Here is a 12307-nt window from a genome sequence, read left to right on the forward strand (position 1 = left end):
CTGTGAATCCCTCAACAGGTTTGTGCTCTCTGCTCATATTGCATTCATATTAATTTTTTTTCTTTTTAAGAACTTATTTTAACATTGCACTCAACAACAAACAAACTCTCGTAACAAAAAAAGTAACTTCAAGTACCAAACTGCATTATATTTCGTCACGTCGATATATGGGCTGCAAGTACGGGTGACGTGTGCCACAAGTGGCCCCCGGGCCACATGTTTGAGGTCCCCGTATTATACTGTATTCCATTATCAGACTATTTGTAAACAAAAAACATGAAATACGTCTTTATGAGGGCACACACTACTGTTGGCTATACTATTATTGTAGCACAAAGTACCTTGAGGTACCTGCATAAATAAATACAACTGAACTGAATTGAATATTTCTCTCTCCCTTGACCCACTCTTTATGCAATAATATACACAACTCCTTAGTATCTTATAAATGAAGACATAAACACAAATTGTAATCAGACTCTTTATTTAGATGTTTGAAAATAAAGAGCCACTGCCATCAGATGCAACGAAGAAATGTCTGCTCTCACATGCTTGTGAGTAAATTTAATGTACATTTTAATGGTACATGCTCACACATTAAACAGACAAGCAAAAACCAAATATAAAAAGAAGTATTTAAAAACAGCAAGTAAGACAATAATCCAAATCACTATCAATATTGAACCAGTTTAATAAATCATAGATTTAAACTTGTGGCTGCTCAGTCAGATTTTACAGAAAGTTTAAATACACAAACTTTACTACTCATCCAAATCACACATTTAAGTTTCAAAGAGCTTTTACTCTTTCTAATTAACTGTTTTTTCTTTTTACAAGACCCTGATTTACACAGAGGGAGGTTGGGGGTACTTAACATCATAGCTAGTCTCCTTTTTGAGTGGCCAGGAGCTGCAAAGGAGACTTCCACCCAGTATCAGCAGCCCTACAGACACCCACCCGATGTGGAGCGCAGCTCCCATTCTGTATTCTTCATTGTAGGATTCATGAGCTATGGTGATTGTGGTCCAGCAGACTGGTATGAGCACCAAGACACCTGCAATGATGAAGGCAATTCCAGAAACAAAGGCCTCTTTAGTCTTTTGCCTTTCATCCTGATCATTGGTGGTGCAGTTGCCCCCTACCACACCAAGCATGATGCCAAAAACATTGATGATGATGGCCATGATGGTGAGCACTCTGGCAGCCTTCAGTTCTTGAGGTACATCCAGAGAAATATAAGCTTCACATGCTGTCCTGTAGTAATAGTAATAGTCCTGACTCTCACAGTACTTCCACAAACCCAGCCCATTATTCTGAGCAAATTTCCAAGTGGAGCCGATGCAGATGGCCATGCATCCAAGAGAGCCGAAGATGGCAAAGACCAAACCCAGAAGCTGCCTTCCACTAGCCTTCATTATAATGATTTCTTGGCGTATTCTTGAGAGCTGCAGTAGCTTATATGTGAGCAAAGAGCTGAGTGGGAAGTGGTTTGTAGGTGGTTTTTATAACCAGAGATGTCTGTAGCTTCCTCAATGAGTATTCACATATTTAAAGTTTGCTGATTATTTAGTACTACCCTTTAGCTAAAAAACTGTTTCTAAATGAAACATAGTGTTACAGAGATGCATGTACCAAAAGAGGCACAAAGATATAATTGCTTATTTTATCATTTGAAATATTTTGAAAAAGCTCTTTTTTTAGTCGAATGATACTAACTGTTCTAAATGAACTGCTATATGTCCCCAACAGATAATAGTGGAAAAAATAACACTACTTCAGGGGTACTTTAGTTTCACTGTCAACTTTTCATTTATTAAGAATTGAGGTGATAAAACACAACCAAAATCAAATATTTTTCACTGAAAAGTGTGAAATTTATTCACAGCAGATGCTAAAGTAGAGTTTGAAGGAAGAACAGGTGATTTTCAGAGTGACTTCACTGTCTCTCTGGACTGGCATGTAGCCATGTGTGTGTGTGTGTGTGTGTGTGTGTGTGTGTGTGTGTGTGTGTGTGTGTGTGCGTGCGTGTGTGCGTGTGTGTGTGTGTGTGTGTGTGTGTGTGTGTGTGTGTGTGTGTGTGTGTGTGTGTGTGTGTGTGTGTGTGTGTGTGTGTGTGTAACGATCTGGAAGCAAATCATGTGTGGCGAGTTAAGGACCCAGGAGCAGGCGACACAGGAAGACAGGAACTTAATGAAAAGTGAAAACATGTGCCAGGAGTAGAAATAACTCAGCAGGAAAAACCACGACTAAACTAAGTAACAGAAAACTAAAACATAACAATACAACAGAAAGAAATCATAAACTTAAAATGCTGGGTCGAATGACCCAGAACCATGACAGTGTGAATATCAGTCTTCTTTAAAGAGAAAATGAAAACACTAATGGATTCTCACACAAACACTTTCCTCGTGTTTGACAGGTAAACACACTCACATTATAGACATTGTAGACTTCTAAGTATTTATAAAAAGTAACCAATCTAATGTGGTAACATATGCTACTATATGTATGATTTCCACCGATGTACGATCTACAGTAATTTCTTTATTTTTGTACAAGTTTTCCCAAGCTTCTCCAATCCTGCTTTAAAACTGGAAATGCCACATTTCCCTGTGGGTAAACTAATAATAACAGTGTTGGTATAATTGAATATATTATAGGATAAGAAAATGTTATAATTTAATTGTTAAATATGAATTAAACATTTCACAACACATTTATTTAGAAAAAGACAAACAGACCATCCAGTGTCTTTTTTTCTATGTTTGCATTCAGAGGTGAAAAAACACCAACATCTCACACACTGAGGTTATAATTTGGCATGCAAAGGCAAACTACTACATGTTTTTAAAGTGGAAAAAAATATCTACGCAAGAATTTTTGTGTTTCCCCTCACAACTAGAACAAAACATTAGCATTAAACAAATGTTATCAGTCTTCACATGTGAATGCTGGGTTTGATACTAACATGTTATTTCATTTCATTTAGCACAGAAAATGTGTGCAGAAAGTAGGTTGAACTATTTATAGGACAACTTGGAGATAGCAGCTCAATGTTCTGTGGCAGTGGTTTGCTATTTAATGTCAGTTTAGTTTAGCTTTGCCTAGGAGCACTTTCAAAGTAATAAAGAAAATCAAAACTGACTCTTCTTTCATATGATTTTTAATTTGTGGTTTAATGTATTACAAAATAACTTTCTTTAATGTTGAACTAGACTGCATATGCAACTACATTTATTAACTATGATGAACATGTGTTTCCTGCAGTACATGTAGCCTGTTGCTTGAATGATAAAGCGTAACCACAGACCGACACACACGTATACAGACACTAATTGCTTGGTTTTTACAACAAATATTTTACACTGTAAATTAGAAATGCAAAAAATGAAGCTCAACAGTGTTGTCTTTATTAAAAATATTTTCCTCTCCTCTTGATCTTCAATGAAAAAAAACCTTAATTCTCATTAGTCTTTTAAATCATGAGAGATCTACATAAACACAAATACATTCTGATTATGTTTATTAAACCTTCACAGAAAAAGATCCATCATGATCAGATAAAAAAAGTAAATATACACCATCACTTATAAAATTTTACTGGCATGCAATCTTACATAAAGAAGGAAAAGAAAAGAAAAATGAGGACACTATTCACACCGTGGATACAAATCAGTGACAGCAGTTCAGTGATGAAAGAGTAATCACAGACCTGACCTACACTTAAAACATTGGTTTCCCTGTCAGACTTTTTTGAAAGTTGAAATGAAGAAGACTACCTAGAAAAACCCCTGTTTCTATACCTATGATATAATATAAAAAGAGACTAAAAGAAATATTTGTTTTACACAATTACACTGCAAACATTTTTGCCTGTTTTGGTCACATTCCATGCTTTATTTTTTTACTCAGTCAAGAAAAATACAGTAAAGCTTTTCTAAAACATTTCTCTTGATCCCTAGAGACTGTATACATTTAAATGTATTTAGTTTATAGAAGTATTTATATATTTTTACACAGAGCTAGGTTTGGAGTATTCATTCTCATTACTGCGTGAACAAAAGAAGCAGAGGAGGCTTCCTCCCAGTAACAGCAGCCCTGCAGATGCCCAGCCGATGTAGAGTGAGGCTCCCATCCATGGAGGTCCGTAGTAAGACGTTCTCGCCATGGTGAGAGTTGTGATGGTGCTCCAGCAGATTGGAATGATCACCAGGACACCTGATATGATGAAGATAATTCCAGAAGCTATAGCCACTTTGCTATTTTTCCTCTTATTTGACACCAAGTTGGTGCAGTTGCCCCCGACAACACCAACTATGACTCCAAAGATCCCGACAATGATGGCGAAGACGATGAGCACTCTGGCAGCCTGCAGGTCTTGAGGTAAGGCCAGCAGAGAATCATAAGATTTGCACTCTGTTGTTGGTCGTGGATAGTAATGATAATCAAAGTTACAGGACTTCCACAAACCCTCTGATTTCCTCCACTCAGGGGATCTCCATGTGGGGAGAGCACAGCTTATGATGCTCCCCAGGACTCCGAAAATGGCCAAGACCAAACCTAGAAGCTGTCTCCCGCCAGGTTTCATGATGAAGTTTTCTTGAGCTCTTCAAAGAGGAAAGACAGTGTGTTCTTGAGAGTTGCAGTAATTTAGAAAAGAGCTGGGCAGGAAGTGGTTTTTATGTGTTTTTCATGATCAGAGGAGCTGACTAGTTTCCAACTCACTAATCATGCTGTTAAAGGAAAAGACAGATTGTTGCCTTTAAGCTGAAAATGTTCTCTGAAGGAAACCCAGACTCTCAGAGAGAGTAAAAAGTATAATTAGAAAAAGGTTGCAAAGGAAATCGCAATTTTTTGTTAATTAAATCTAAAGAAAATTACAATTGGATTATATTTTTTTAAAATGGTCTGTGGCAATCCTGGTTTAAGTTAATTACATTAAAGTATTTAATGATTCAGCATTTTGTGACTAAATACAAACAAAATCAAACATTATTGTTTCCTCATGAATAGAGGAATATAAATTCCTTCATTCTCACTGAAATGTGAGATTTACTCATAGCAGATACTGATGTAGAGTTCCGAGGAAGAAGATGTGACTACAGATTATCTTCATTACCAGTAGATACTTGTAGTTCAGTCACTGATATGTAGCTGCAACGATGATAACAGACTCATCTTCATCACCGGATGTTCTTGTTGCAATTTGTTGCTTTGTGCCTGGTTCAACTTGTGATCATGTGTTTTAAATGAAGTGGCATGTCCTTTATGCTCAGTTTACTTAAATTTAGAGGGGAACATCCACATGGTCTGAAACTTTTATTCAGTGCAGTTTACTCATCTGTTGGCTCGTACTCAGATGAGATCATCTAATGATCTTATGTAATCCATGTGCTTCTGTGTGCTCTCATTGGATACGTTTTAAAAATCTTCTTCAGGAACTAAAGTTGGTTAATGTGATATGTCCAATAAATTTCTGTCATAAAATTGTTTTTATTGAAACTATATCATCTATACTCAACCTATTCAAGATGTACATGGTGAGATTAGTTGTCTCACCCACACAGAACAACCAAAAGTAAAGGAGCTGCCAGTATACAGGGTCTCTGACTGTCTGTCTTTCTTTACTCTCATTTTGTGTTTAACTCTCTTTTCAGTTTCAGTTAATTTAGTGATTGATAGATTTAATTGTATATAGGTAAACTGACGATGGCCGAGGCCAAATCAAGAAACTGTCTTCCACCGCTTCAAAGAGGAGGGGTGATGTGGTCTGAGTGCTCCAGTTATTTAACAGTGAGCGGCAGCTGAGCAGGAACTAGTTTTTATGTGGTTTTCACACTTGAAACCACTCGAGTGGCTTCCTTACTCGCTCGCTCACATTGCATGAGAAAGCACACATTAGATTGTACTGATGCTGCAATCTCCAAGCCACAAATTAAATATAGATATATTACTTAAAACATGTGAATACCAATGTTGTTGACAGCCATACGGCACATTATAAAATATGACTGTCATTTAAAATAGTTTTGACTTCTCTTGAATTATGGATAAAAGAAGAGCCGAGTATGAGAATGCAGGTAAAAATAAGACCTTTGTGCAATAACTTTTCTTTTGCATGAGAGTTGGAAAGAGTTCACTTAGCTCTCAGTATCTGCACATCGTGTGAAAATGTCATTTACACTTTATGCTCTCGTTGCACTCTTTATAGGATCTCAAAGTGTATATATTTACACATGCAGCCTCCTCTTCTCGTGTTGGTTAATTGGACTCTCACCACCATATGTGTAAATTTAAGTGTGAATGGTTGTCTTCTGTATCTGTGTTAGCCCTGTGACAGACTGCCCAGGGTGTACACTGCCTCTTGCCCTAAGACAGCAGGGATAGGCTTAAAGCCCTCCTGCAACCCTGAAAAGGATGAATGGAAGGATGGACATAGTGTGTCCTTGAGAGCTGTAATTTTTATCTGTGAGGGAAGATCTGAGCAGGAAGTGGGGTCATACGCTGTCAATTTTTCAGTCAGTGTTCTGCTTCTTCATAAATAAAAACCAGTTCATAAGCAACTCTCCCCACAAATTGTCAACATAATATTTTCACCACAAAAATATGTGTTAAAGGACCACTGCGGTACCCAGATGTCAGAGAGAACTGCCAAAACACGTACATCTGTAGAGGGGGCAATCATAATGAGGTATTTCGTAATTTGCCGATTCAAGCTGCTCTTCATATTTTTTGCCACCAGATGTCACCAAAGAGGACTGTGTTGAAAATCTGTGAGTAATTCGGTGCTTCAGGAAGCTTTATTTGACCATATCTACTTAGCCTTATACCAGATTTAATGACTCCATTCAGAAAAGGTGCAGAAAGTTCTTCTCAAGCAGGAAGACTCCTGCTGTGGGCAGACCAATGGAACAGAGCAAGTTTTACTGTAAATTTAAACCTTAAACTACAAAGTGAGCTCAGCGTAACCAGGGTAACTGTCAATTATCTGGGTTCACTTTCCCTAACGCTGGCAAACGGGATAAGCAGTCACACAAAGTTGGATATCAACTTGCTAATTTTAACCAGGGTTTTGCTGTGCTTTTCACATTAATTTGTTTTTTAAATCAGAGACCGGAAGAAAAATGAAGGAAAAGACGAAAGCGTTTGTATTCCTTTTTTTCCTGTCACAGTTTTAGTTTCTGAATCTTTAGGACGAGCACGGTTTGCGCTGGTGAAATTCAGGAGAATTCCTTCAAAAAGGTGTTGTTAGCATAAAAATCTGGTGTTGCAGTCTTGTGCTTGTGTCAGTTACTAGTGTTTTTATTTCACAATATAAAGAATATAGGGAAATATATTTTATCTGAAATCAGATAAATGCGAATACATCTTCACAGCATTACAAGTACACGTGATTGTTTATTTTGTTTGTATTTTCACACATATATTTACATTTATTCTGAAATGTACTGGTAAATATATTGAAATGTATTAAATATATATAAATCCTTATATTTTATTTCTTGTTGTGTGTAACTGGAGTAGAGCTAAGCAACCGTCAGCAAAAAGCCTGCTGAAACGGCTTTGCGGTTAATGAGCTTTGCGTTTAGCCACTTTAACAAAAAAGGAACCAAAAAGAGAAATAAAAAAATACACATCATTTTACATGCTCAGAAATATATATTCTCATTTGAGATAAGTCTTACTTGTATACAATCACATAAACAGATGATACTAAAAGATAAAACATAGACTTAAACCAGTGGATACAGAGTCAGATTTTATAGCATTTTTAAATGCACATGCTTTGTATGATTTTACACAAAAAAGGAACGTCTCTTTTCATACAACAAAGTGAACAACACAAATAATAAATTTTTAAAAAATGCAAAGGTGGTTATAATGGTGTAGGATACAACAAAACGGATTTAGAAGCAAGTTACATAACCAAACTGCAAAATTCTTCTTTTTTAATCTGATTTTATACTTTGTTAATCTACTCATTCAAAGGACAAAGTAAAGATGAAAACTTTCAGAAAACCTTTTTCTTATTTCCAATAGACTGCTCGATGTATAAAAATAAGCCTTATTACATATGGCCTTGCTTACATGGTAAGAGTTGGAGTACTTAATGTTTTAGTCAGTTTCTGCCCTGCAGAAAAAGGAGCTGCAGACGAGGCCTCCTCCCAGGAACAGAAGGACGGCGGTGAACCAGCCAATGTAGAGCGAGGTTCCCCACTCCATCTTCCTAAGCATCCCATGGTGAGGATCATAAGGAGACTGGGCAGGATGAAAATGATCACTGATGGTGTTGGCTGTCCAGCTGACTAGTATGAGAACAAAGAGGCCTGCAATGAGGTAGGCAATTCCAGAAGTCAGAGCCATTTTGCTCCTTTGCCTTTTAATTGGCACAAAGTTAATAAACTTGCTCCCAGCTGCACCAAGCAGCATCGCAAGGAGCTCAATGATAATGGCAATGATCATAAGTACTCTGGCAGCCCTCAGCTCTTTAGGTAATGGTATGTGCTCGTAATCCATACACACACCAAAGGATGAGCTTTCTGCGAATTCACATTTCTTCCACAAACCCTCTCCACAGCAGGAGTACACTGTGGTATCTTTGAAGTCTGTTATGATTTATCTTTATATATTCATATTTAAATTAATTACTTTTTCAAAGTAACTTGCCCAACACTGGATGCAATACATTTAAAAATCCAAACAAAAGAAAACAAACATTTTTAATTGGCTTCTTTCAGAAAAACAGCCACCAAAAAGACATCTTTAAAAACACTAAGCAAAACTCAAAATGCCCAAAACATGATCTCATTCTCTTATTAACCGACAACTTAATGTGACAATTTTACTGTTACAATACAATCATACCTAATCAAAAAACTGCAAACAAATACTGCAGAAAGGTATTCTCAATGCAACTGCAAATGAATAACACAATCAATATTGAACAGTTTAATAAAGAAAAAGTCAAAGATCAGATCTGGATTTAAGATACACAATCATATTTTATAGAGGTTTTGAATGCACATGCTTTTGATCTTTACAAAGATAACAGGAAAAAAAGGGAAACTGTGTCCAAATTCTTATAGTAAATAGCATAAACAGTAAACATAATAAGAAAAACTGTCTGGTATAAAATACAACAAAATATATCAAGAATTAAGTTACATCCACAAATTGCCGAAAGTTTTTCCTATTTTAATTACATTTTAAACTTTCTTGTACTACTCATTCAACCTTTTTTTTTCTTTTTAACAGACTGCTGGATTTCAAAGCTTAGGTTAATATGAGTAACTAAGTAACTGCTCTTTGTAAAAAAGACTATTTACAAAGAGTGAGGGTTGACATACTCAACATCTTGGTCAGTTCCATCTCTGCAGATAAAGGAGCTGCAGAGGAGGCCTCCTCCCAGGAACAGAAGTGCTGTGGTGATCCAGCCAATGTAAAGCAAGGCTCCCGGTTCACTCTTTACACGGTCACCCTGCAGAACATAGGTGATGGTGATGGTGGTCCAGCAGACTGGTATTAGCACAAAGAGGCCAGCAAAGAGAATAGCAACTCCGGAAACCATAGCTATTTTGCTCTTTTTCATTTCATCTTGCACAAAGTTGATGAATTTGCTCCCAACAACACCGAGCAGGATCCCAAAGACACCAATAATAATGGCAATGATGATGAGCACTCTGGCAACCTCAAGGTCTAGACTTATATAGAGTCGTTTTCCATATTGTTTGCACTCCACATGCTCTGCACTGACGGTATCACAGGCTTTCCACAAACCTTCAGATTGCACGTTGTTCGATGATTGATGGTCGACTTTATGCACTGTCCATGTGGGAAGAGCACAGATGCTAATGGTCCCCACAAAGCCAATGATGGCCAAGGCCAGGCCCAGAAGCTGTCTTTCACAAGCCACCATGATGACGCTGAAGCACCTTTACTCTTCAAAGAGTAAAGGTGATGTGTTAACAGGAGATTCAGGAATTTATCTGAAGAGCTGAGAAGGAAGTGGTTATCATTTGGTTTTAATACTCAGAATTCTACTGTGGCCTCCACGGTTCCTGTTCACACTTCTACAGGAGATGACAGCTTTTAGTGTTGCCTCTGAGTTGAAACTGGTTTCTAAAGAAAGTGACACATAACGGCAAAAAATAGCACACAGAAGAACTAATAATAATTTGACTTTGAAAAATGCAAGTAGTATTTGATTGGAACCTACTAAATGTGCATCATCATTGCTGAAAAATGCCACATCTCTGTTACAATTTTAATCTCAGTGTTAACTTTTTATTCACTTTATCACAAAGTCACTAAGTAAATTATTTCAGTGCAAATAAAGAAATCAAAATTTGTTCAGGATCACTAAAATTAGTGAGATTTATTCACAGCAGATTGAGCCTTGTGTTGTTATATTGTTAATCTCAATCCTTCTGAAGAAATGCTGTGTTTAAATTAAAGTGGAAACTATGATTGAGAACTTCATATACATGTGAGATCAGTAGTCTGTGTGTGTGTGTGTGTGTGTTTAATGCATGGAAGTAATAATTGCATACAGAATATATTTCTGAAGCAGTGGGAGAAAGATGAGAAACAATACCCTGTGTGAAAAGCAGTTTCACTGCAGAATATAGTGTGAGAAATACAACCACACAAAGCCGGCAACACATTAGGCACCAAACCAAACCTTTTCTGGTGTTATATCACGCCTGTTTACTGGCAACAATTGTTAATGTTTTTTAATTCCTTTGATTTTCTTTCACTTTGTTTGTGCTGTTAATTGTTAATTCTTGTATATTTTAATCTTTATGTTTATGTTTTACTAACAGTTTTCTTCTTTCCTTTCTCTCCCGGTTTCCCCTACAGAAAATTAATGATACGAATGTGAATGTCGTGGTCCTGGCTCTTTTGACCCAATGTTCTTCTCAACTTGCTGAAAAAACATTTTAACAAAAAGTCTGTTTCATGCAGAGTGGCCAAGATGCTGATGTTGTTTCATAACCAAATAGTGCAGCCTATAGTGTTAGGGTGATTTTGGTAAAAGTTGTCATTGTACTTAAATTTGTAAACCTTGTCCTGAACTGCATGTTCAGATATTTTTCTGTCCCTTTCTTACTTGTAGGATGGTGGAGGAGGTTATAGCTATAGTGTTTAACTGCAGGCACATTTCATGTAAGGTCCTGGTTTTCTTATTTGGTAAGGAATGTAAGGACACTGTTTTTTTTTAGTTGTCTGGGATCAGGTGAGGAGCTTTCAGCTCTAAGACCCTGATCCGATCGGCTCCCCTTGCAAGTTGAAATAGATTGATCTCTGATTGTCTTGCTTTGTTTATGGGGATAAATCTTTGAACCAGCGAGGCCTGCAAGTGCAGACCTAGTGTTAGGGTTTTTTGTTTGGTTTTTCTGTTTTTTGTTTTTAACAAGAGAGAAGACAAATATACTCCAATTATAATGTAGCGGCACGAGGAGGGGAGGAAAGGATTTGACTGGGGCAGGTTAACACTGAACCTACATCCTGTCGACAGACACCAAATTGTAGCGGTGCGAGGGATTACGGAGGGGCGCTACCTCGGGGAAGTTACACCCCAGGAAAGAATATTAGATTTTGCGCTGCATTCGCAGACTTCACTACAATTAACCCCCGGGATTTGTATCGTCCTGACTATTGACATTTACTGCCAAGGTCTAAACGGTAGGGGTGCAACGATACACAAAATTCATGGTTCGGTTCGATACTTTGGTGTCACGGTTCGATATTTTTTCGATACAAAAAAATATTCATTCTTTTTTAATTTGTCATTTATTAAAATTATAAATATATATTTTAACTCAAAAGTACAGTTTTTATATGTAATGTTGCTGAAACAACAAAGTAATAAAATAAATAAATAAATCTATCTGATCGAGAAATCACTCATATTTGGAAAAGAGAGTTTATTACAGAGAAATGGCTCTTTCCAAAATAAAAGCTATAGTATACGCTTCTTCTGGGCTATATTCTCAGCAGCATATTAAACATATCAGGTCCCCATAAGGAGAATCATGTGCTAATGGCTGTCTAAATGACTCGGGTAAAGTTTGTAGCATGCGTGCTTGTCGTTTTTGTCTGCTTCCACTTTGCACTAGGATGATGTTGGAGTAAATGTGCAGTGATATTCATTGTGTTCCCACTAGTGCTGTCAGCGTTAATCTCATTAAAATGACATTAAAGCCATAACGTCGCAAATCTTCGTTAACGAGTTTCCGCGGATCGCCCCATGTGTGGGGCTGGATGGCGTCAACACGTTAACGATCTAACTGCGTTAACGCACTAG

At 37.1% G+C, this 12307-nt stretch overlaps 3 protein-coding genes across 3 annotated transcripts; all 3 read right to left on the reverse strand.

Moving 5' to 3' along the window:
- Window positions 1-845: 845 nt before the first annotated feature.
- On the reverse strand, window positions 846-1415 carry LOC113030018 (claudin-4-like). Its single transcript, XM_026181046.1, has one exon. The coding sequence runs from the start codon at window positions 1413-1415 to the stop codon at window positions 846-848; it is 570 nt and encodes a 189-aa protein (XP_026036831.1).
- Window positions 1416-4012: 2597 nt separating this feature from the next.
- Window positions 4013-4600, reverse strand: LOC113030995 (claudin-4-like). Its single transcript, XM_026182812.1, has one exon. The coding sequence runs from the start codon at window positions 4586-4588 to the stop codon at window positions 4013-4015; it is 576 nt and encodes a 191-aa protein (XP_026038597.1). The 5' UTR covers window positions 4589-4600.
- Window positions 4601-9290: 4690 nt separating this feature from the next.
- On the reverse strand, window positions 9291-10181 carry LOC113031016 (claudin-4-like). Its single transcript, XM_026182847.1, has one exon. It carries the CDS (start codon window positions 9914-9916, stop codon window positions 9323-9325), a length of 594 nt encoding a protein of 197 aa, XP_026038632.1. The 5' UTR covers window positions 9917-10181; the 3' UTR covers window positions 9291-9322.
- Between the last annotated feature and the right edge of the window lie 2126 nt (window positions 10182-12307).

This window comes from Astatotilapia calliptera, chromosome 10 (assembly GCF_900246225.1).
Source record: "Astatotilapia calliptera chromosome 10, fAstCal1.2, whole genome shotgun sequence".
Classification (NCBI taxonomy): domain Eukaryota; kingdom Metazoa; phylum Chordata; class Actinopteri; order Cichliformes; family Cichlidae; genus Astatotilapia; species Astatotilapia calliptera.